At 40.6% G+C, this 26219-nt stretch overlaps 1 protein-coding gene across 4 annotated transcripts in view; it reads right to left on the bottom strand.

Annotated features, from left to right (window-relative positions):
- The window catches only part of LOC112236159 (receptor-type tyrosine-protein phosphatase C), a 42669-nt gene extending 22556 nt beyond the window's left edge, over positions 1–20113 (bottom strand). The window contains exons 1-16 of one of the 4 annotated variants that reach the window (XM_042322486.1): positions 20019–20113; positions 19816–19919; positions 9409–9537; positions 9040–9102; positions 8770–8898; positions 8303–8677; positions 8071–8100; positions 7716–7952; positions 7166–7384; positions 5420–5545; positions 5200–5322; positions 4925–5056; positions 4527–4673; positions 4045–4253; positions 3687–3747; positions 2375–2474 (exon numbers count right to left, since the gene is read on the bottom strand). In XM_042322486.1, the coding sequence (XP_042178420.1) occupies positions 2375–2474; positions 3687–3747; positions 4045–4253; positions 4527–4673; positions 4925–5056; positions 5200–5322; positions 5420–5545; positions 7166–7384; positions 7716–7952; positions 8071–8100; positions 8303–8677; positions 8770–8898; positions 9040–9102; positions 9409–9537; positions 19816–19879 (2144 nt within the window). In that variant the 5' untranslated portion in view covers positions 19880–19919; positions 20019–20113. Of the gene's footprint in view, positions 1–2374; positions 2475–3686; positions 3748–4044; positions 4254–4526; positions 4674–4924; positions 5057–5199; positions 5323–5419; positions 5546–7165; positions 7385–7715; positions 7953–8070; positions 8101–8302; positions 8678–8769; positions 8899–9039; positions 9103–9408; positions 9538–19815 lie in introns of all 4 variants that reach the window. The other 3 variants (XM_024404736.2, XM_042322487.1, XM_042322488.1) reach the window with 3 other exon arrangements.
- Between the last annotated feature and the right edge of the window lie 6106 nt (positions 20114–26219).

Below are 26219 nucleotides of genomic sequence, written 5' to 3'. Positions count from 1 at the left end.
GCAGCTGCTATGAGAGTCTGACTATGGAGAGCTAGACCACAGTCATAGAGCTACAGGAGTTAAAGGCCAAACACTGGGCACTGGAGAACGAACACCAATAACTCTTCTCTGAGTTCCACACCTTGTCAGCCGAACACCAGGAGCTGATCCCAGAGATCCAAGACCTCCAGATCAAGCTCCAGGATACAGCTGGTGAGTTCAAGACCATTGATAGGGAACAAAACTTCATCCTATCTCAGCTTCAGGTCTCACTGACGGATAAATGCTCCAGCTTGAAGTTTCAGCTTCAAGCGAACCAACTCAAATCCCAGAGGAGCAGACCAGGAACACAAAGCTCCAGAATTACCTTGATTCTCCCCTCACTGAACAGCTGGAGACCAGAGCTGTCTGCTCAGAGCTGGAGCAGGCTGTGGCCAAGAAACTGGCTGAGTCAGAAAAACTACCAGACTGGTTGAGGGACTTTAACCAGCAGCTTCATGAGCAAACTCTGGCCTGAAGATGAGCAAGATTGATCAGGAGATCAGTTTCTCACAAGATGCTGAAGGTACACGCTCACACGCTCAGAGATTGCGTCATCTGTGGACCTGTTCGAGCGGTATTCGAATTGGATAAAGAGGGTCTGGGATGATGGTATCGTGAGCTATGACCAGCCTTTCAAAGCATTTCATGGCTAAAGATGTGAGTACTATGGGGCGATAGTCATTTAGACCGGTTCCCTTGGCGTTCCTAGGCACAGGGACTATGTTGGTCTGCTTGAAACATGTAGGTATTACAGACTGGGTCAGGGAGAGGAACATGTCAGTGAAGACACTTGCCAGTTGGTGAGCGCAAGCTCTCAGTACACGTCCTGGTAATCTGTCTGGCCCTGCGGCCTTGTAAATACTAACCTGTTTTAAGGACTTACTCACATCGGCTACGGAGAGCATGATCACACAGTTGTCCGGAACAGCTGGTATTCAGTGTTGCTAGCTTTGAAGTGAGCAAAGAAGGTATTTCGCTCGTCTGGTAGGCTCGCGTCACTGAACTACTCACGGCAGGGTTTGTAATCCGTGATAGTTTGCAAACACCTGCCACATCCGACGATCGTACAAGCTGGTGTAGTAGAATTCAATCTCAGTCCTGTATTGACGTTTTTCCTGTTTGATGGGGGTCGGATGGTGTAGCGAGATTTCTTATAAGCGTCCGGATTAGTGTCCCACACCTTAAAAGCGTCAGCTCTAGCCTTTAGCTCAGTGAGGATGCTGTAATCCATCACTTCTGGTTGGGATATGTACAGTCGTGACCAAAAGTTTTGAGAATGACACAAATATACATTTTCACAAAGTCTGCAGCCTCAGTTTGTATGATGGCAATTTGCATATACTCCAGAATGTTATGAAGAGTGATCAGATGAATTGCAATTAATTGCAAAGTCCCTCTTTGCCATGCAAATGAACTGAATCCCCCCAAAACATTTCCACTGCATTTCAGCCCTGCCACAAAAGGACCAACTGACATCATGTCAGTGATTCTCTCATTAACACAGGTGTGAGTGTTTACAAGGACAAGGCTGGAGATCACTCTGTCATGCTGATTGAGTTCCAATAACAGACTGGAAGCTTCAAAAGGAGGGTGGTACTTGGAATCATTGTTCTTCCTCTGTCAACCATGGAGGTTTCCTGCAAGGAAACATGTGCTGTCATCATTGCTTTGCACAAAAAGGGCTTAATGGGCAAGGATATTGCTGTCAGTTAAGATTGCACCGAAATCAACCATTTATCGGATCATCAAGAACTTCAAGGAGAGCGGTTCAATTGTTGTGAAGAAGGCTTCAGGGCGCCCAAGAAAGTCCAGCAAGCGCCAGGACCGTCTCTTAATGTTGATTCAGCTGCGGGATTGTGGCACCACCAGTACAGAGCTTACTCAGGAATGGCAGCAGGCAGTTGTGAGTCCATCTGCATGCACAGTGAGGCGAAGACCTTTGGAGGATGGCCTGGTGTCAAGAAGGGCAGCAAAGAAGCCACTTCTCTCCAGGAAAAACATCAGGGACAGACTGATATTCTGCAAAAGGTACAGAGATTGGACTGCTGAGGACTGGGGTAAAGTCATTTTCTCTGATGAATCCCCTTTCCAATTGTTTGGGGCATCAGGAAAAAAGCTTGTCCGGAGAAGACAAGGTGAGCGCTACCATCAGTCCAGTGTCATGCCAACAGTAAAGCATCCTGAGACCATTCATGTGTGGTGTTGCTTCTCAGCCAAGGGAATGGGCTAGCTGTGGAATAGCTGTGGCCATGACTGTACACAGCTACCTCTTCAAATACAATCTGAAGGTAATCTGAAGCCTACTGTAGCATTTGAAGACTTCCTGTCAGACAGGAACTGACTAAATACTCACTTGGACGTCTTGCGCTGCAGGTTGTAGATCTTGTAGAGAAAGAAGAGGAGAGCCAGAGACGTCAGGATGATGAGGAACACAGTCACAGCTTTGTCATTGTCTGAAAACAGATGAGAAGAGTGGTAAAGGGACTTTTACTCAACAATGTAAAAGCAACACTGAATGCTGTTTAGCCTACCATGAATGGAGGGAGGAGGAGGGATAAATGGCTACTTGTTCATACAGTTCATCAAAGTCATATTATTTTGTTAATTGGAGTCAGAGAAAGGTAATATTCATACAAAGTGTATCATTTCAATCAGTCTGACTTGAGTATATTTATTGCAGGCTTCTGCATAAGATTCTTTGGACACTGTGTTAACAACCCTCCAGGCAAGCTTCAATGCCATACAACTCTCCTTCCGTGGCCTCCAATTTCTCTTAAATACAAGTAAAACTAAATGCATGCTCTTCAACCGATCGCTGCCTGCACCTGCCCGCCATCACTACTCTGGACGGCTCTGACTTAGAATACGTGGACAACTACAAATACCTAGGTGTCTGGTTAGACTGTAAACTCTCCTTCCAGACCCACATCAAACATCTCCAATCCAAAGTTAAATCTAGAATTGGCCTCCTATTTCACAACAAAGCATCCTTCACTCATGCTGCCAAACATACCCTTGTAAAACTGACCATCCTACCAATCCTTGACTTCGGCGATGTCATTTCCAAAATAGCCTCCAATACCATACTCAACAAATTGGATGCAGTCTATCACAGTGCAATCCGTTTTGTCACCAAAGCCCCATATACTACCCACCATTGCGAACCTGTACGCTCTCGTTGGCTGGCCCTCGCTTCATACTCGTCGACAAACCCACTGGCTCCATGTCATCTACAATACCCTGCTAGGTAAAGTCCCCCCTTATCTCAGCTCGCTGGTCACCATAACATCACCCACCTTTAGCACGCGTTCCAGTAGCTAGATCTCTCTGGTCACCCCCAAAACCAATTATTTCTTTGGCCGCCTGTCCTTCCAGTTCTCTGCTGCCAATGATTGGAACAAACTACAAAAATCTCTGAAACTGGAAACACTTATCTCCCTCACTAGCTTTAAGCACCAACTGTCAGAGCAGCTCACAGATTACTGCACCTGTACATAGCCACCTATAATTGTGTAACTCTGTGTCATTGAATGTGTCAAACTGCTTTGCTTTCTCTTGGCCAGGTCGCAATTGTAAATGAGAACTTGTTCTCAACTTGCCTACCTGGTTAAATAAAGGTGAAATAAAATAAAAATAAAAATATCTGGAAATGTAAAACTACTTACAGCGAGTAGTAATGTGTTTTTCTATTGGTTTACTCTTGTATTTCCCATTGTATGTAAAGATCTGAAAAAAGAAGACATTCATGTATGATCCTTCTATCACAATAGCTCCTGGTCCCCACAAACCCACTGGGTTAACAGGAACGCACAATAATCAAGCCAATACTCTCGTTAATGATCATCCTGACTATGTGAACACATTACCTGAGAGACATACTGGTGAAACACCATTTCTACATCTTCTGTTTAACTCATCTACATACAGTACATAGAGCATTTCATTCAGCAGTATCTAATGCCACGATATATTACAGCATAGTCAATACATTAGGTTTTACTGTATGAATGTTGAGTAACGTACCTGAACTGTGTAGTCTGTTGAATAGCCGAGGTCCGCAAATGTAAAATTGCATTTTTTATGTTTTTGTTCTTTTGTCTCAGACCCAGTGATCGTTGCAATGTACCACTTCTCTTTTCCCTTCCACTGAACTGGCTTTAATTCCTCACATGTAATGGTAAAAGCATTGTTCTGAGTATAAGTCAGACTCGTTTTCACCACCTCATCAGGTACTGTCAAACACAAACATAGGCAACAGATTATATTATGGTCATCCTGTTCACAGATCCCAACAGATGTGCAGCAGTTATTTCATATAGGCCTGTTGTGAACTGCATTCTTCCACTTCATATTCTATGATCATTTACTACTGTTCAGAAACATTTTTACTCAGCACCCTTCACTTCAACATCTGCATCGTGGAAAGATTGCTGCAGTATGTTAAAAATCATCATATTGCTATATATTGTAAATGAAATGATATATGCAACGTATGTCACACTTACCTCCAGGTGCAGTTTGGATTGTCTTAGACACTTTTTTGAGTGTATCGTAGCTCATGTCTTTGTACCTTGGCTCAATTGAACAGATATACTTTGTGAACGGCTGCAATTTATTAAAATCATAATGTAATTCATCCGTGGTGTAACAATCTGAAAAATGGATGAAAAAGGAGTCAAAGCTTGATCTGTAATTCTTATCAGTTTGTTTTAAATATATATATAAATGATCTCATCTCCCACCTGAGGCAACTGCTTGTTTGACAAGCTGCCAGGGACATACAATTGTAAAGGCAACCACATCTTTAGGAAAACATACATACCTGTGTTTTCCATAGGGACTTATCATTAAAATAAGGTTAATTTGTTTGGTGGGTAAAATAATTACTTAAAATGTAGCTTACCTTTAACTTTAGTCTCAATTCTACAGGAAACGCAGGAGTGAAATAGCTGAGTATTGTTGGGGCAGTTAATGCTGTCATTGGTCCATTTAAGGCTTATGGAGGTGTTTGTAGACGTTTGGGTAATGTCCACTTCTACGGAGTGAAATATGAGAATAATATGATCATAGTGATACTGAAATAAATGCATGTTATGTCTTGTTATAGGCTATTTTCAGTATTCAAATGTTTAAGTCGAGGGAGAGTTTATCTTAAAAAATGTTTGTATAATAACTTACTACACTTGATTTCAATGTCAATGGACTTGGTATTGATGACTTTACTGTTGTGAGTAAACTTTCCACTACAGTTGTATTTCTGAAAGGGTTCCAAATCATCCAAGTTGATAGACCCGTTGTTTCCTGGGACAAAAACAAGAATATTAGTGATTTCTTCCTTTGAAAAAATAAATTGTTATCATATGTAAATTCATATGAAATGTGGAAACATTATTTTTACCTTCACAGGTGTAATGAATGTCCAGATCTTTAGGGCTACAGTTTTTTGGCTTGTTTTTCCATACTATTTCAACAGGGAGTACGTTTTTGAATTCCAGATTGGGAGAGTGTTTGACTGTAGAATACTCTGTTTCAAAATAGGAAAGATTTAATTATAGCTATGCACAAAAGAGACAAAATAGTGATACTGGTTAACAAATGATGGTTTATCAGCAGCCGTGTACAATGGGGCCACAGCCTTTGATATTTTACTTTATTAGGATCTCTTTTAGTCCTCATTTGGACTAATCTTTTAAGAGTATACAGTGCATTTGGAAAGTGTTCAGACACCTTCCCTTTTCCACAAGTTGTTATGTTACAGCATTATTCTCAAATGTATTAAATAAATACAAATCCTGACCAATCTACAAACAATAACCCATAATGACAAAACGAAAACAGATTTTTATAAATGTTGTTCACAGTTATTATAAGTATTCAGACCCTTTGCTATGAGACTCGAAATTGAGCTCAGGTGCATCCTGTTTCCATTGATTATCCTTGAGATGTTTCTACAACTTGATTGTAGTCCACCTGTGGTACATTCAATTGATTGGACATGATTTGGAAAGGCAAACACCTGTCTATATAAGGTGCTACAGTTGACAGTGCATGTCAGAGCAAAAACCAAGCCGTGATGTTGAAAGAATTGTCCGTAGAGCTCAGAGACAGGATTGTGTCAAGGCACTGGGGAAGGGTACTAAAACATTTCTGCAGCATTGACGGTCCCCAAGAACACAGTGGCCTCCATCATTCTTAAATGGAAGAAGTTTGGAACCACCAAGACTCTTCCTAGAGCTGGCCGCCTGGGGGAGAAGGACCTTGGTCAGGGAGGTGACCAAGAACCCGTTGGTCACTCTGACAGAGCTCCAGAGTTCCTCTGTGGAGATGGGAGAACCTTCCAGAAGGACAACCATCTTAGCAGCACTCCACCAATCAGGCCTTTATGGTAGAGTGGCCAGACGGAAGCCACTCCTCAGTAAAAGGCACATGACACCCCGCTTGGAGTTTGCCAAAAGCCATCCAAAGGACTCTCATGAGAAAACAAGATTCACCATGAGAAACAAGATTCTCTGAACTAATAAAACCAAGATTGAACACCTGAATGACAAGCATCGCGTCTGGAGGAAACCTGGCACCATCCCTACGGTGAAGAATGTTGGTGGCAGCATCATGCTCTGGGGATGTTTTTCAGCAGCAGGGACTGGGAGACTAGTTGGGATTGAGGGAAAGATTAATGGAGCAAAGTACAGAGAGATCCTTGAAGAAAACCTGCTCCAGAGCTCTCAGGACCTCAAACTGGGGCGAACGTTCGCCTTCCAACAGGACAACAACCCTAAGCACACAGCCAAGACAACGCAGGGCTTCGGGACAAGTCTCTGAATGTCCGTAGTGGCCCAGCCAGAGCCCGAACCTGATCAAACATCTCTGGAGAGACCTGAAAATATCTGTGCAGTGACGCTCCACACCCAACCTGACAGAGCTTGAGAGGATCTGCAGAAAATAATTTGAGAAACTCCCCAAATAAAGGTGTGCCAAGCTTGTAGCGTCATATACTATACTTTCCGAATGCACTGTACACTGTTGGTCAGGATTGTTTAAATAAAGGATAGCAGGTCATAGTGATTGAGAAATGTCCTTTGCTGTTGAGTAATTCCCATTTAACATTTTAAATATTTTTCTTTCTGAGTATTTATAGTAATCTCACCTGCTGTTATGGGTATAGTTTTGCTGATGTTGACACTGCAATCTCCAGGCACAGCTACATTGGTTGTGAAGTTTGTGCAGAAATGTTCATCTAAAAGCTCAAAACAGTTGTCTTTGTCCCAGGTGATAACAGGACTGTTCCATTCAGCATCACTGATATCCCATTTCGTCACATAACACAAATATCCCGGCTTCGTGTTGGTGGAAAACTCTAGGTCATCTAAATCGTGCAAACATTTGTTAAAAGAAATATTTTTTTTAAACAATTTTTCCAACATGTATTATTTTAGATAAGTATCATAGTCTACAGCTAGTTAACTACAAGTGATTTTACATAATAGTTATTATAAGTAAGTAATTTGTCATTGTATTGAGATTCAACCCAAAAAGATCCCTATATGTTACTACTAAACACAGTGACTGTTACATCCCACAATTTGTTTTCCTCCAAAGCATTATTTAGCCACAGGATTTAATAAGGATTATTAGTTCATATGTAATTAACAAATAATACCTTATTAAACAGTGTATGCTCAGTGCCTTTGACATACCCATTTTCTCAGTCCTCAGAGTGCTATTTCCTTGGAGTTCACATTCAGGCTGAATCGTCGTAAAAGTGTATTTCCTGCAAGGCTTCAATGATACCACAATAGTGTTGTTCACCGTTTGATGCTCAACAGTCATGTGTTGTCCTGATTCATCCTGGTACGATATGTTGTATGTGTCGGAGGTTGAGGCCTTTAAGTCAATCCGAAAGCCATAGATGACAGGCGTGACCGTGTATGTACCTATAAGATTAAATGAAAAGATTGATCATTATTTATTTATTTATTTATTTATTCAGGTGAACTATCCCTATCATGCACAGTCTTAGAATGCATCTCAAACCAAATAATTGGAACTCACACTTTGGCGGTGTTGGTTTAGTCTGGCTGCCTGAAAGACGGAACAGACAGGTGAGAATCCACGAGAACAACGTTACATTACAACATCACAACAATCCATTACAACATCACAACATTCCATTACAACATCACAACATTCCATTACAACATCACAACATTCCATTACAACAGTAGGAGAAACATGATCTACTATCAATAGACACAACACAGCATCCCATGGAGAAGAGGCCAACCTGTGGGGATAGCTGTAGTGGAAGTCAGGGTGCTTGCAGGTGAGGTTTGGTTGTGAATGGGTGGAGTGCTTGTAGGCAAAGAGTTTTTGTAGGCCTGGGATTGAGAGGTGGAGGTGTTTGTAGAAAAGGCTGGGGTTTGGTTGAGGGTGCTTGCAGGGTCAGATGTCTGGGTTTGGGCGACTGCAGTGCTTGCAGGGTCAGATGTCTGGGTTTGGGCGACTGCAGTGCTTGCAGGGTCAGATGTCTGGGTTTGGTTGAGGGTGCTTGCAGGGTCAGATGTCTGGGTTTGGTTGAGGGTGCTTGCAGGGTCAGATGTCTGGGTTTGGTTGAGGGTGCTTGCAGGGTCAGAAGTGCTTGTGCTCGAGTCGCCAGTTACTATAAAATAGAGAACGACACACTTTTGATGTGAGACAGAAACAACACATTTTACAGCATTAACAGACGTTAATGGAGGAGGTATACATTACCGTTGGAGAGGGTAGCTTGGCTTGATGCCCGAGTGATGATGTTTGAGGTGGGGGTAAGCGAACTGAGTGAAGGTGAGAGGGTTGTAGTGGCTGTCGTGGTGATGGTGGTGGTGTTTTGAAGTAAAGGGCCTGATACAAATCATCTCAGTTAGAGAGAGAAATCACAATAAATAAAAAATAAATAAAAAATGATGTGATCAGCTCCTGGTAATGCTTATTTTCCAACAGATCCAGCATGACTCTATGAGAGATTCTGCTTTGCAGGTTTACCTGTGGAGTCGTTTGCATTCTTGGTGGATTGTGTGGGTGAAGTACTGGAGATAATGCTTTTGTCTGTGGATAAAAGTGACAGAGTGAGTGCTGCAAGTTTCTGTTGGGGAGAGTTGAGGCAGGAGAGAAGTGAGTGGATAGTTGGTTGGTTGGTTGGTTGACTGATGGAGGCTCAAAACTACAATGCTCTTGTTCTTATTCTGAACTTACCAAACCATGTTTCGTCTGTGACATAGACAGTGTGTTCAAAATCACCACAACTGACATTTCACAACTAACACTCTGAGTTCACTTTAGAGAGAGAAATCAAACATATCACTAATGTAAACGGAGGTCGCCTACACCCGGACACTCCAGTGTAGTATTTACCTTGGTCATTTATGGGTGGAGGAGTGGTTGAGATGGATGCTGTCTGAGAGTTTAAAGGTGTGATGGGAATGCTTGTGGGTTTGTTGATGATGGCTACTGTTCCTGGTGGGGGTATTGTTCTTGTGGAGCCTTGGATGAGAGAGTGAGAGTGAGAGTGAGAGGCTGAGATGAAGATTTTACCCCATAGAGCTAAATGTAGAAGCACAGGATCTCTATGGGGTTGACCAACTTTGGAGCTGGACACATTGTTGCTGCCTCTGAGCATTAATGTGAATAGCATCTGCAATCATGCAACGGTCACCTTCAGATGTGGAGAAATCATGACTGATTCTGGGGGATAAAGACATGAATTAGAGAATAATTTTAAGACCAACTGACCTCCTGAAGTTGTATACCCGTCACCTGAAAAATATTCCTCATTATTTTCCGGACAGTTTTAGTCCGGTGTATTTTGGATGGGTGGTTTCTTACGCCCTAGTGTTGGCATGTCCATGTCTCCGCTGTCATTGGAATAAATAGATTCACGTACGACCTTACCTGCTCTCTGCGTTTGACTCCTCCACCGCACCATTTGTAGAAGTCATAACATGACTTCAGAAAGTTCACACCCCTTGATTTGTTCCACATTTTATTGTGTTACAGCCTGAATTTAAAATTAATTCAATTGAGATTTTTTGTCAGTGGTCTACACACAATACCCCATAATGTCAAAGTGGAATATATCATTTTTGTTTTACAAATTAATAAAAAATGAAACGTTTAAAATGTCTTTACTCAATGAGTATTCAACCACTTTGTTATGGCAAGCCTAAATATATTGAGGAGTAAAGATGTGTTAAACAAATCACATAATAAGTTGCATGGACTGTACAATAATAGTGCTTCACATGACTTTTAAATGACTTCCTCACCTCTGTACCCCACACATACAATTATCTGTAAGGTCCCTCAGTTGAGCAGTGAATTTCAAACACAGATTCAATCACAAAGACCAGGGAGGTTTTCTAATGTCTCGCAAAGAAGGGCAACTATTGGTAAATGCATTTTAAAAAAGCAGACATTGAATATCCCATTGAGCATGGAGAAGTTATGAATTACACTTTGGATGGTGTATCAATACACCCAGTCAATACAAATATAGTTATCAGAGAGGAAGGTGACCGCTCAGGGATTTCACCATGAGGCCAATGGTGTCTTTAAAAAACTTTGTTTAATGATGAGATGGGAGAAAACTGAGGATGAATCAACAACGTAGTAGTTCACAATACTAATCTAAATGACAGAGTGAAAAGAAGAAAGTGTCACGTTCTGACCTTTATTTCCTTTGTTTTGTCATTATTTAGTATGGTCAGGGCGTGAGTTGGGTGCGGGATTGTTTTTGTATTCATGTCATTTGGTGTAGTACTTGTGTTTTATTCTCCGGTCTATTTTGATCCTGTGTTGGATTATTCACCCTGGGTGTTGGGTTGACCGTGTTTTTCGTGCGCCGGAGAATAAACTGTCGAATCACTGAAACCTGCTCTCTGCGCCTGATTCCATCCACCTTGATAAAAAGTGACAGAATCACCCACCAACCAAGGACCAAGCGGAGTGGTAAAGGACAGCGACGACAGCAGCAGCAGCAACAACAGTGGCCAGCATCACAGGACTCCTGGACATGGGAGGAGATACTGAACGGAGAGGGACCCTGGGCGCAGGCTGGGGAATATCGCCGCCCCAAAGCAGAGCTGGAGGCAGCGAAAGCTGAGCGGCAGCGATATGAGGAGGCAGCACGGCAGTGCGACAGGTACGAGAGGCAGCCCCCAAAAACTTTTTTGGGGGGGGCAGACGAGGTGTGGTACTAAGCCAGGTAGCAGACCTGAGCTCACTCCTCGTGCTTATTATAAGCAGCGCATTACTGGTCAGGCACCGTGTTATGCGGTTAAGTGCACGGTGTCGCCAGTACTTGCCCATAGCCCGGTGCGCTATAGGGCAGCCCCCCGAAAGTGCCATGCGAGTGTGGGCATCGAGCCAGGGCGTATGGTGCCAGCTCAGCGGGTCTGGTGGCCGGTACGCAGTTTTGGGCCAGGGTATCCTGCGCCGGCTCTGCGTGCTGTGTCTCCGGGGCGCTGGGAGGGTGCAGTGCGTCCTCTGCCTGTGCTCCGCTCGTGCCGGGCAAATGTGGGAGTGGAGCCTAAGGGAGAGGTGCGTGTAGTAAGCACTAGATCTCCCGTGCTTACACACAGCCGGGTTCAACCTGTACCTGCACTCTGGAGGGTCCGGGCTAGAGTAGTTGTCCAGCCTGGGAAAGTGGTGCCAAGGTTGTGCACCAGAGCTCCAGTGCTCCCCCACAGCCCGGTCCTTCAGGTGCCTCCTCCTAACACCAAGTCTCTTGAAGGTCTCCCCAGCCTGGTGGTTCCTGTGGCAGCCCCACGCACCAGGCTGTCTCTCTGTCTCCTCCCTGCAGGTGGTCCCGTCTGTCCGGCGCTGCTGCCGGAGTCTCCCGCCTGTCCAGCGCTGCTGCCGGAGTCTCCCGCCTGTCCGGCGCTGCTGCCGGAGTCTCCCGCCTGTCCGGCGCTGCTGCCGGAGTCTCCCGCCTGTCCGGCGCTGCTGCCGGAGTCTCCCGCCTGTCCGGCGCTGCTGCCGGAGTCTCCCGCCTGTCCGGCGCTGCTGCCGGAGTCTCCCGCCTGTCCGGCGCTGCTGCCGGAGTCTCCCGCCTGTCCGGCGCTGCTGCCGGAGTCTCCCGCCTGTCCGGCGCTGGCGCCAGAGCCCCTCAGCCCAGAGGCGCCAGAGCCCCTCAGCCCAGAGGCGCCAGAGCCCCTCAACCCAGAGGCGCCAGAGCCCCTCAGCCCAGAGGCGCCAGAGCCCCTGCCCCTCTATCCCGAGCTGCCCCTCTGTCCAGAGCTTCCGCCCCTCTGTCCAGAGCTTCCGCCCCTCTGTCCAGAGCTTCCGCCCCTCTCTCCAGAGCTTCCGCCCCTCTCTCCAGAGCTTCCGCCCCTCTGTCCAGTGGGGTCATTGAGAAGGGTGGCCATGGTTAGAAAGCCACGGAGGCGGACAATAAGGCGGACTAAGACTATAGTGAAGTGGGGTCCGCGTCCCGCGCCAGAGCCGCCACCGCGGACAGACGCCCACCCAGACCCTCCCCTATAGGTTAAGGTTTTGCGGCCGGAGTCCGCACCTTTGGGGGTACTGTCACCTTCTGACCTTTATTTCCTTTGTTTTGTCATTATTTAGTATGGTCAGGGCGTGAGTTGGGTGGGCAGTCTATGTTTGTTTTTCTATGATTTGGGTGTTTCTATGTTTCGGCCTAGTATGGTTCTCAATCAGAGGCAGGTGTCATTAGTTGTCTCTGATTGAGAATCATACTTAGGTAGCCTGGGTTGCACTGTTTGTTGGTGGGTGATTGTCTATGTTGATTGCTTGTTTCAGCGCAGCTCGCATTAGCTTCACGGTTGTTATTTTGTTTACTGTTTTTGTATAGTGTGTTTCAGTGTTCAGTGTTTTCTTTATTAAAATTCATGATGAACACATATCACGCCGCATTTTGGTCCTCCGATCCTTCTCGACACTCCTCTTCAGATGAAGAGGAGGACGACCGTCACAGAAAGCCTATACAGAATACAAATATTCCAAAACATGCTCCTGTTTGCAACAAGGTACTAAAGTAATACTGCTAAAAATGTGGCAAAGAAATGTACTTTATGTCCTGAATACAAAGTGTTATGTTTGGGGAAAATCCAATACAACACATCACTGAGTATGATCATGTTAAACACTATTATTGCACAGAGTGATTCCATGCAACTTATTAAGCAAATGTTTACTCCTGAACTTATTTAGGCTTGCCATAACAAATGGGTTGACTACTTATTGACTGAGGATATTTCTGCATTTCATTTTTTATTCATTTGTAAAAATGTCAAAAAACACAATTCCACATTATGGCGTATTGTGTGTGAATAATTTCTGAAGGCACTATATATATATATATATATATATACAGTGCATTTGGAAAGTATTCAGACCCCTTGACTTTTTCCACATTTTGTTACATTACAGCATTATAGAATTGATAAAATTGCTTTTTTCCCTCATCAATCTACACAACATATCCCATAATGACAAAGCAAAAACAGGTTTTTGCAAATGTTTTCAAATGTATAAAAAATTAAATAAACAGACATACTTTATTTACATCAGTATTCTGACCCTTTGATATGAGACTCCAAATTGAGCTCAGGTGCATCCTGTTTCTATTGATCCTGCTTTAGATGTATCTACAACTTGATTGGAGTCCACCTGTGGTAAATTCAATTGATTGGACATGATTTGGAAAGGCACAGACCTGCCTATATAAGGTCCCACAGTTGACAGTACATGTCAGAGAAAAACCAAGCCATGAGGTCGAAGGAATTGTCCGTAGAGCTCCGAGACAGGATTGTGTCGAGGCACAGACTTGGGGAAGGGTACCAAAAACTGTAATGGATAGTAATTGATATAGTAATTGATATAGTAATGGATATAGTAATGGATATAATAATGGATATAATAATGGATATAGTAATGGATATAATATTGGATATAATAATTGATATAGTAATGGATTTAGTAATGGATATAATAATTGATATGGTAATGGATATATAGTAATGGATAAAGTAATGGATATGATAATTGATATGGTAATGGGTGAAGTAATGGATACAATAACTGATATGGTAATTGATATAGTAATGGATACAGTAATGGATGTGGTAATGGATATAGTAATGGATAAAGTAATGGATATAATAATTTATATGGTAATGGATAACGTAAAGGATATAGTAATGGATATAATAATTGATATGGTAATAACATAGTAATGGATATAGTAATGGGTATAGTAATGGATATAGTAATGGATAAAGTAATGTATATAATAATTGATATGTATGGATATGGTAATGGATATAGTAATGGATGTAGTAATGGATATGGTAATGTAATAGTAATGGATAAAGTAATGAAAATAATAATTGACATGGTAATGGCTATAGTAATGGATATAGTAATGGATATAATATCGGATATAGTAATGGATATGGTAATGGCTATATTAATGGATATAATAATTTATATAGTAATGGATTTAATATAATGGATGAAATAATGGATCAAATAATGGATATAGTAATGGATATATTAACGGATAAAGTAATGGATCAAATAATGGATATAATAATGGATATAATAATGGATATAGTAATGGATATAGTAATGGATATAATAATTGATATGGTAATGGATATAGTAATGGATATAATAATTGATATGGTAATGGATATAATAATTGATATGGTAATGGATATAGTAATGGATATAATAATGGATATAGTAATGGATATAATAATGGATATAATAATTGATATGGTCATGGATATAGTAATGGATATAATAATTGATATGGTAATGGATATAGTAATGGATATAATAATGGATATAATAATTGATATGGTAATGGATATAATAATGGATATAATAATTGATATGGTAATGGATATAGTAATGGATATGGTAATGGATGTAGTAATGGATATGGTAATGTAATAGTAATGGATAAAGTAATGAAAATAATAATTGACATGGTAATGGCTATAGTAATGGATATAGTAATGGATATAATATCGGATATAGTAATGGATATGGTAATGGCTATGGTAATGGAAATAGTAATGGGAATAGTAATTGATATAATAATGGATATAGTAATCGATGTGGTAATGGTTATAGTAATGATATGGTAATGGATATGGTAATGGATATAGTAAAGGATATAATAATGGATATGATAATGGATATAATAATTGATATGGTAATGGATATAGTAATGGATATGGTAATGTAATAGTAATGGATAAAGTAATGGATATAGTAATGGATATAATATCGGATATAGTAATGGATATGGTAATGGCTATGGTAATGGAAATAGTAATGGGAATAGTATTGAATATAGTAATTGATATAATAATGGATATAGTAAATGATGTGGTAATGGTTATAGTAATGATATGGTAATGGCTATAGTAAAGGATATAATAATGGATATAGTAATTGATATAGTAATGGATATCATAATGGATATAATAATGGATATAGTAATGGATATTGTAATGGATATAGTGATGGATATAGTAATGGATATAATAATGGATATGGTAATGGATGTTGGTAATGGATATAATAATGGATTTGGTAATGGATATACTTATGGATTTGGTCATGGAAATAATAGTTGATATAGTAATGGATATGGTAATTGATATAATAATGGATATAGTAATGGATATAATAATGGATAAAGTAATGGATGTAGTAATGGATATAGTAATGGATATAATAATGGATATAGTAATGGATATGGTAATGGATATAGTAATGGATATATTAACGGATAAAGTAATGGATCAAATAATGGATATAATAATGGATATAATAATGGATATAGTAATGGATATAGTAATGGATATAATAATTGATATGGTAATGGATATAGTAATGGATATAATAATTTATATAGTAATGGATTTAATAATGGATGAAATAATGGATCAAATAATGGATATAATAATGGATATAATAATGGATATAATAATGGATATAGTAATGGATATAATAATGGATATAATAATTGATATGGTAATGGATATAGTAATGGATATAATAATTGATATGGTAATGGATATAGTAATGGGTATAATAATTGATATGGTAATGGATATAATAATTGATATGGTAATGGATATAGTAATGGATATAGTAATGGATATAATAATGGATATAATAATTGATATGGTAATGGATATAGTAATGGATATAATAATTGATATGGTAATGGATATAGTAATGGATATAATAATGGATATAATAATTGATATGGTAATGGATATAATAATGGATATAATAATTGATATGGTAATGGATATAGTAATGGATATAATAATTGATATGGTAATGGATATAGTAATGGATATAATAATTGATATGGTAATGGATATAATAATGGATATAATAATTGATATGGTAATGGATATAGTAATGGATATAATAATTGATATAGTAATGGATATAGTAATGGTAGGCCACAGTATTTCTTAAAATGTTCTATTTTAACTGGAATTGTATTGGTCATTGTCAATAAGTGCAGCATTTATTCCAGTTCAAAATAGTCTTGCAAAACACTTTACTCCTTAGAATCCTCACTTTACTCCTCTTCATTTCAAAGGCTTCTGCTTTTCTCTAGTCATGTTCTTAAGTTTCATCTCAGCCACGGCCCGGCATGGTTATTAGGCAGGAAGAGGCCATCGCCTATGGAGGCAGATTGACGAGGGTAGAATTTTCTGAGCTGAATTCACCAAGATGTAACTCCAACAACAATACATAAAACCTGACGTAATTCTGCCCCAAAACAATGACAGCTTTTTAGGTGAGCGTTGATGCCATCCTGTGATAAGCAGTATCCACTTTGTCAAAGGTAGGGGCACAAAATATTTTGCTTGTCCACTCCCAGCACGCCTCTCCAGGATGCTGTTGGAGAGATGCATCGCTTCTAACATAAATCATGTAGCAGACATTGACATCTACATATACGGATGAAAGAGTATGTGGCCTTTTCTGTAGCCTACAGGCTGGAGATAAAATGGATGACAATGTAATGAGACAGACACTGAGACAGACACGTTTTACATCAGGTTTCTCCAGATCAAATAGCCTAAAGTAAAGTATGCCCAATCAAATAAAAAATGTGCTGTCATGTTAACAAACAACATATCCTAAAACCAAGACAGGTTCAAGTAAAATGGACAAGTTTCACCTCATTGTCCTGATCAGTGGTTTCAAGTTTGTATCCTAAACATTTTTGACAAGCTGATCATAGAGAAAAAGAGAATACCTCTGCATTTCCCACTGTGTAAACACATTGCAAATAGGCTCACGATAATTCCAGATAACGTTGGGTAGCTGATATTCATAGATTAAATAGCCAAATTGATTAGTTACAGGAATCAGGATTAATAAAGCCAACTCAACGGCCTGTTTTACAAAATGGTGGGCCTACCACATGGATGGGCATTCATAAAATTCCATCGTGGCCGACACGGTAGGCCACACCCCACTAAGCACGAGCCCTCTTTTTTTCTTATTTTTTGTGTTTTAAAAACGGTAGGCTTACCACATAGATGGGCATTCATACAATTGAATTTCAGGCAATACTGTAGGCTACACCTCAGTAAGCATGGGCCGACGCCTTTTGGAATTCTTTTTTTGGACCGGCCTGACTTCCACGTCCACGGACATTGATTTTTGGTCCGGTCCAGACCAAATCTAAATCAATAATGTTTGGTTCACATTTTGTACGGTCTGGACTAGTCTTGATTTGTCCCAAATAAATGAAGGCTATAAATTAAATATTTTCAACTTTCATTCAGAACCGAAATTAACCTAATTTCAACATCAAGAAAATATGTTTTTTTCAACATCCTGGAAAATATTTATTATAAACATATGGAAAACACATCTTTTCACCTTTCATTCAGAACCTAAATTGAACCTAACTTCAGTGTCTGGAAAATGTATCTTTTAGACCTCTTTTCAAATTAATTTTGCTTACTGGGACTATTCTAGTTTTGCCAGTGCATTTTTTTTGGTTTCGCCTAGTGTGGCAGAACGGTAAAGGACCGGCCCTGATCACAGCCATAGCTATACCAGGAATTGCTGTTGGGGATGAATCCTAATTAGTTGGGTAACATAGATAAGATTACATAATAATGCTTATGTGAGATATTTGTTATTAGAATGTCTTCTTTTTGGACTATAGTGTTGGCAGTTTGCAGTTATCCTTTCTCTGCTAGGGCTCAGTTACTTGGGCCCCAGAGAGGGGAGAGGTCAGGCTTGTCTTCATATGTGTACGTATCTTTTAAACCATGTGAAGGGATGATTGAGGGGGAACCAATTATCTCTTGGCTCCACAATGTTTGTGTGCTAGTCACTCCCTATTTTTCTCATTAGGGGGAGGAGGATGGCAGTATCTGGAAACAGTGTATGTCCCCTCTAAGGTTGCCCTTATCTTGACCTAGTATATGACCTATGAGGCTCACTGTCTTCAGTGAGCTTGTCCAGGAGGAGTTGTATTTGAGATGGGAGTATCGAGAATTGACAATTGATATATCCATTGGATGAGGTAATGTTTTGGTATTATGTTGTACCAAGAAACAGATTAGAACTTCGTTTAGGAGACCAAACTGAACGATAATTTATAGCTAATGCTGTATGGCTATGGGATACTCCTCTCTCAAGTAAAAATCTTTCTTTGTGAAGTTCCTATTATCTGTGGTTTGTCATGTCGACTAGGGGGTGGATCTTTGCTATAAAAGATCTCAGTTGCCATTATGTTGACCACTCTCAACTTTTTATTAGAGATACTGAAATGTTGAAAGTCAAATGCTATTGCAAAAGCTTAATTATTATTAAAGGTGAAGTTTAATTATTATTAAAAGTTAAATTTAAGTGTGTGATTTGTTCTCTCATTTATTGGTAATACAGGAAATTTCCACGACAGTGCAGACAAAATTGAAAAGGCCGCTCAAAATGGAACATGGAAGTGGTTGAGCTGTGATCTGTCTAAAATGAACCCCACATCTGAACTCTGTGTGTCTTACTGCAGTTGGTAGAAGTACATTCTATATTCACATGTATTGGAGATTCACACTAAATATACACAAACAAGGGTGCACTTTTGCACACAGAGCAAGAGGTTTTGAATGTAGCGTTGTTGCACAGTGAAAGGCAGGTATTAGCTTCAGAGTATTACTTAGATGTTAAGTCCCTGATCTAGATAGATATCCAGTCACTGAATGCATTTTAGTGGACCAAGTTAAGAGTAAGAATTTGAGTAATCACTAATCAGGTGTGTCCTTTCTCTGAGGGGAACATGAGGGGACCAACTCAGCAGACTCCTCTTTAAAAGCTAGTCCTCCAGGTGACGCCCACCCAGACAGTTTTTAGAAGGACTTGACAATCTCAGAGTTACTCTAGTCCAACTCACTTTTAATAGTTAAACCTAACAAAGTTATTTACATTTTGAATGGTCTGAAAATAAGTATACCATATCCTGCTTGAACCACAGCCCTTTATTTTATCCCTCTCTCAAACATGATTGATCCATTGTCAACATTTGAAATTCCTGTAGAAAAATGCCTCAAGTAAATTAGATTTGATCAACCTTATTAAATTCACCTCTTACACTCCTTGAGTGATCGCATCGGGATACATTTTCTAAAACAATTCCATGTACTTTATTGGTGAATTTATGCCCCACAGCCCTGTCACCATTAAAGGGATAACAGCCCTCCCATCAGCCCCATCCCCTGGGTATCATACTGTACTTACATATGGCCAGCTCTATGAGCCCAGTACACAGCAGCAGGATCTTCAGTCCATAGAGACCTGCCATGTCCAGGAGTGACGATCACACTACCCAGAGACCATACGTCCTAAAGGTAACGCCAAAAGAAACTCTTACAAATTATCCGTCTTATTCTCAACAACAAAAAAACAAAAAAAACGTTGAAATTGTGTGTATTTGTCTTTACGTATGTCTTCCCTCCGGTCTTATCAGCGGACACAGCTTCCTGAATGTGTTCCCCTAACCCTAAACCTCTGGTCCCTCAGCGCTATGCGACAAGTGATGTCACAGCTAGCTGAGACTCTGTACTTTACCTTATTTTACAGGAAGTTCCATTTCATCTACGTCACACATCTCCTTCCCTCCGGTCTTATCAGCGGACACAGCTTCCTGAATGTGTTTCCCCTAACCCTAAACCTCTCCTCTGGTCCCTCAGCGCTATGCGACAAGTGATGTCACAGCTAGCTGAGACTCTGTACTTTACCTTATTTTACAGGCCTGCTACGTCAGGTTATAGGCTACAGGCCTGCTGCATTGGGTTATAGGCTACAGGCCTGCTGCGTCAGGTTATAGGCTACAGGCCTGCTGCGTCAGGTTATAGGCTACAGGCCTGCTGCGTCAGGTTATAGGCTACAGGCCTGCTGCGTCAGGTTATAGGCTACAGGCCTGCTGCGTCAGGTTATAGGCTACAGGCCTGCTGCATTGGGTTATAGGCTACAGGCCTGCTGCATTGGGTTATAGGCTACCTGCCTACCTGGTTAAATAAAGGTTAAATAAATAAATCAATGTTAACTATAATATGACTACTTGATTTTTTTTAACGATAAAGAATGTGGGGATAGACCTGGAAAAAGGTTGCAATTTACAGTGGCGCAACTTTCGTTTTAGAACGGCCTACCCGACCATTTGGAGGCATCAGCATGGTCCTAAAGCACACAATTACCTCGTTCTGTATCAAATTCCAATGACAAAACTGGGGGGAACGAAAATGCAATTTTAGAATTTCAGACATGTCCCCCGTTTGTCATTTATAATCTCTCATTTAAAATCTCATTTATAATCTCTCATTTAAAATCTCATTTATAATCTCTCATTTAAAATCTCTCATTTATAATCTCATTTATAATCTCTCATTTAAAATCTCTCATTTATAATCTCTCATTTATAATCTCTCATTTAAAATCTCATTTATAATCTCTCATTTAAAATCTCTCATTTATAATCTCTCATTTATAATCTCATTTATATTCTCTCATTTAAAATCTCTCATTTATAATCTCTCATATATAATCTCTCATTTATAATCTCTCATTTAAAATCTCTCATTTATAATCTCTCATTTATAATCTCTCATTTATAATCTCATTTATAATCTCTCATTTATAATCTGTAATTTCTATCATGTAATATCTCTCATTTACAATCTCTAATTTATAAACTCTCTTTAATGAAATAAAAATAAAAACCTATCAAGCTCACTAAGATCTTGCTGTGAAGCTGTGTGTGTGTGTGTGTGTTTCTTTTAAAGGGCACCCTAATTCCCTACATAGGCTAGTACACTACTTTTGACCAGAGCCCTATACGACCGGGTCAAAAGTGCTGCACTACATTAGAAATAGGGTGCTATTTGGGACAAAGACCTTTCTGAACGTTGATGTATAATTTATGATTTATTTCACCCTTTCTGAACGTTAATGTATAATTTATGCTTAATTTCAACAATAAAAATTAAAAAACGATGGTCTTCTATGCTAATGTAAATAAATGTATGTCTATTGTAAGAACTACACATTTTTAAACCTTATCACATTATCTGTAAAATAGTAAATGAGTAAAATACTTCATTTTCTAAGTGATTCATCTACTCCATCCTTTCAGGTCCTGCAGACTTCCAAACCCAAAACCATTGGCTATAACAGAGTAGGCTTAAGTTAACTGGTACACCATTTGGCGGTCCCTATGGCAGTACCCTTTGAAGAACCCTTTTGGGATCTATGTAGAACTCTTTCGGGTTCTATGTAGAACTCTTTCCACAGAGGGTTCTACATGGACCTAGAAGTGTAGCCTAGGTTACTGATACAGTCAAGTAGCCTTCCTTTTAAGACTGAACATTATCATAAACTTTCACAGGACGAGAGAAAGAAAAAGGACAAGATGTCAAGCAGAGGTAACTGATATTTTTACATTGTCTCCAGACACACACGTTTTATTGAGCCAAGTCATGGATCCAAGTGTCCACTGTGATTTAACATGTACATTATGACCATGGTCTCTCTTGTGAACAGAGTAAGCCTCAGCCAGAGAACTTGTTTGAACCAGAGGCTGAAACACCTGGCAGGCCAGAAGAGGACCATCTGCAAGCTGAAGGCTGGATTTGCTGCCAAGTCTCAGCGGCTGATACGGCCCCCTACAGAGAAAGAGAAGCTGGCTGACAGCAAGGACAGCCAGAAGCTACTCTTGAAAACTGTGGTAGCTCAGAACAATATCAAACATTTTAAGGCTGAAGAAGTAACTGTGTTCTGGAAGTCCCGAGTGGAGTAGTGGTCTAAGGCACTGCATCTCAGTGCTAGAGGCGTCACTACAGACACCCTGGTTGGAATCCAGGCTGTATTCCAACCGGCTGTGATTGGGAGTCCCATAGGGCGGCACACAATTGGCCCAGCATCGTCCGGGTTTGGCTGGTGTAGGCCGTCATTGTAAATAAGAATTTGTTCTTAACTGACTTGCCTAGAAAAAATTAAAATTAAAAAATTAAAACATCTAGAACAGTGTGGTAGAAAGTTGTTGCACCTCAAAACAGTCCAGCAGTATTTGGGTGAGCAGTAGGACAGAGATAGTGTATTTGGGTGAGCAGTAGGACAGAGATATAGTGTATTTGGGTGATCAGTAGGACAGAGATAGTGTATTTGGGTGAGCAGTAGGACAGAGATATAGTGTATTTGGGTGATCAGTAGGACAGAGATATAGTGTATTTGGGTGATCAGTAGGACAGAGATAGTGTATTTTGGTGAGCAGTAGGACAGAGAGTGTATTTTGGTGAGCAGTAGGACAGAGTGTATTTTGGTGAGCAGTAGGACAGAGTGTATTTTGGTGAGCAGTAAGACAGAGATATAGTGTATTTTGGTGAGCAGTAGGACAGAGATATAGTGTATTTGGGTGAGCAGTAGGACAGAGATATAGTGTATTTGGGTGATCAGTAGGACAGAGATAGTGTATTTCGGTGAGCAGTAGGACAGAGAGTGTATTTTGGTGAGCAGTAGGACAGAGAGTGTATTTTGGTGAGCAGTAGGATAGAGATAGTGTATTTGGGTGAGCAGTATGACAGAGATATAGTGTATTTTGGTGAACAGTAGGACAGAGATAGTGTATTTTGGTGAGCAGTAGGACAGAGATAGTGTATTTTGGTGAGCAGTAGGACAGAGAGAGTGTATTTTGGTGAGCAGTAGGACAGAGATAGTGTATTTTGGTGAGCAGTAGGACAGAGATATTGTGTATTTGGGTGAGCAGTATGACAGAGATATAGTGTATTTTGGTGAACAGTAGGACAGAGATATAGTGTATTTGGGTGAACAGTAGGACAGAGAGTGTATTTTGGTGAGCAGTAGGACAGAGATATAGCGTATTTGGGTGAGCAGAAGGACAGAGAAAAAACATATTTGGGTGAGCAGTAGGACAGAGATATAGCGTATTTTGGTGAACAGTAGGACAGAGATATAGTGTATTTGGGTGAACAGTAGGACAGAGATATAGTGTATTTGGGTGAACAGTAGGACAGAGATATAGTGTATTTGGGTGAACAGTAGGACAGAGATATAGTGTATTTGGGTGAACAGTAGGACAGAGATATAGTGTATTTTGGTGAGCAGTAGGACAGAGATATAGTGTATTTGGGTGAGCAGAAGGACAGAGATAGCGTATTTGGGTGAGCAGTAGGACAGAGATATAGCGTATTTGGGTGATCAGTAGGACAGAGATATAGCGTATTTGGGTGAGCAGTAGGACAGAGATATAGCGTATTTTGGTGAGCAGTAGGACAGAGATATAGTGTATTTTGGTGAACAGTAGGACAGAGATATAGTGTATTTTGGTGAACAGTAGGACAGAGATATAGTGTATTTTGGTGAACAGTAGGACAGAGATATAGTGTATTTTGGTGAGCAGTATGACAGAGATATAGTGTATTTTGGTGAGCAGTAGGACATAGATATAGTGTATTTGGGTGAGCAGTAGGACAGAGATAGTGTATTTGGGTGAACAGTAGGACAGAGTGTATTTTGGTGAGCAGTAGGACAGAGATATAGCATATTTGGGTGAGCAGTAGGACAGAGATATAGTGTATTTGGGTGAACAGTAGGACAGAGTGTATTTTGGTGAGCAGTAGGACAGAGATATAGCGTATTTGGGTGAGCAGTAGGACAGAGATATAGTGTATTTTGGTGAGCGGTAGGACAGAGAGTGTATTTTGGTGAGCAGTAGGACAGAGATATTGTGTATTTGGGTGAGCAGTATGACAGAGATATAGTGTATTTTGGTGAACAGTAGGACAGAGATATAGTGTATTTGGTGAGCAGTAGGACAGAGATATAGTGTATTTTGGTGAGCAGTAGGACAGAGATATAGTGTATTTGGGTGAGCAGTAGGACAGAGATATAGTGTATTTGGGTGAGCAGTAGGACAGAGATATAGTGTATTTGGGTGAACAGTAGGACAGAGATATAGTGTATTTGGGTGAGCAGTAGGACAGAGATATAGTGTATTTGGGTGAGCAGTAGGACAGAGATATAGTGTATTTGGGTGAGCAGTAGGACAGAGAATTTATTTTGTCAAATAATTTTCAATGTATTAATATCTGTTCTGTGTCATTGTTTCATACACAGTAGACTAAATAACCACATTCTGCTTTGTCTCCAAATAATAATAATATTAGTAATAATAATAATAATAATAATAATAATAATAATAGTTACCTAGATTGTTTTAAAGAAGAAAAACTTGTTCCTATTCTTTTAAATGGCAGGTATCAGTTTGTATCATTCAAAAACAATTAACCCTCCGGCTGTGTTCCGGTCGAATTGGACCGATTTACAAGTTCTCTCTCTGAAAAATGTAGTTAATTTAATCGGATTGGTTTTAAGGTTCCATGAACACACAACATACATTTGGATGATGTTCATAAAATTTGGGGTGTTTTATTTAACTTTTGTACAGCTATGGTGTTCCCGATCAAAAATGACCGGTCATTAGAAATTAATGGGTGAGACTACAATTACTGTATAAAATTGAGTTCAGGCACATGCCCATTCATCAGATGGACACACTTCCTCTCCCAGACCCCCACATGCATGTGTGTTTGAGTACACACACACTTCACTCCCCTTCTTGGCTTCCATGGCAACACCCACGGGAACCTTTCCCCAATTGAATCTTTCCCCCACGGGAACCACACCTGTTGGCATTCTCACAAACAATCGCAAAATTGTTTCAATAATATATAGAACTTTTCTAGTAGCTCTGGTATATATATCTTTTTGAGGCCCTACAATTCATTCTGTGGAAGCACAATGACCAAACGATATACTGTATGTGAGGCCCTTGATCATATCTTTGATTATGACACTGGTGAGGAGGAGAGAGTCCTTGTTAAACTTTGACACAAAGTATCAAAACAATTTATATAGCCCTTCTTACATCAGCTGATATCTCAAAGTGCTGTACAGAAACCCAGCCTAAAACCCCAAACAGCAAGCAATGCAGGTGGAGAAGCACAGTGGCTAGGAAAAACTCCCTAGAAAGGCCAAAACCTAGGAAGAAACCTAGAGAGTAACCAAGTTATGAGGGTGGCCAGTCCTCTTCTGGCTGAGATATAATCTCTGGAGCCTAACAGAAGATGGCCAAGATGTTCAAATGTTCATAAAATGACCGGCATGGTCAAATAATAATAATCACAGTAGTTGTCGAGGGTGCAACACGTCAGCACCTCAAGAGTAAATGTCAGTTGTCTTTTCATAGCCGATCATTGAGAGTATCTCTACTGCTCCTGCTGTCTCTAGAAAGTTGAAAACAGCAGGTCAGGGACAGGTAGCACGTCCGGTGAACAGGTCAGGGTTCCATAGCCGCAGGCAGAACAGTTGAAACTGGAGCAGCATCACGGCCAGGTGGACTGGGAACAGCAAGGGTAGTCCTGAGGCATGGTCCTCGGGCTCAGGTCCAAGGAGCAGTAGGAGGAGTCAGCCAAGGAGGTGCAGGAGGAGTCTGCCTCCTCCATCCTTGAGGACCAGCAGGAAGAGTTCTCTTTCTGTGTTGTCAGCTGCCCAGCAAAGGGTTACCTGTCATCAGCATCTGGCTCCAAGGAGCATTCCTCTGAGACGAGGTGCCAAACCCCCAAAGT

The sequence above is a fragment of the Oncorhynchus tshawytscha genome, linkage group LG05 (genome assembly GCF_018296145.1).
Source record: "Oncorhynchus tshawytscha isolate Ot180627B linkage group LG05, Otsh_v2.0, whole genome shotgun sequence".
Taxonomy (NCBI): domain Eukaryota; kingdom Metazoa; phylum Chordata; class Actinopteri; order Salmoniformes; family Salmonidae; genus Oncorhynchus; species Oncorhynchus tshawytscha.
The sequence above is the reverse complement of the archived record's forward strand: the minus strand, read 5'-3'. Positions and strand labels throughout refer to the sequence as shown.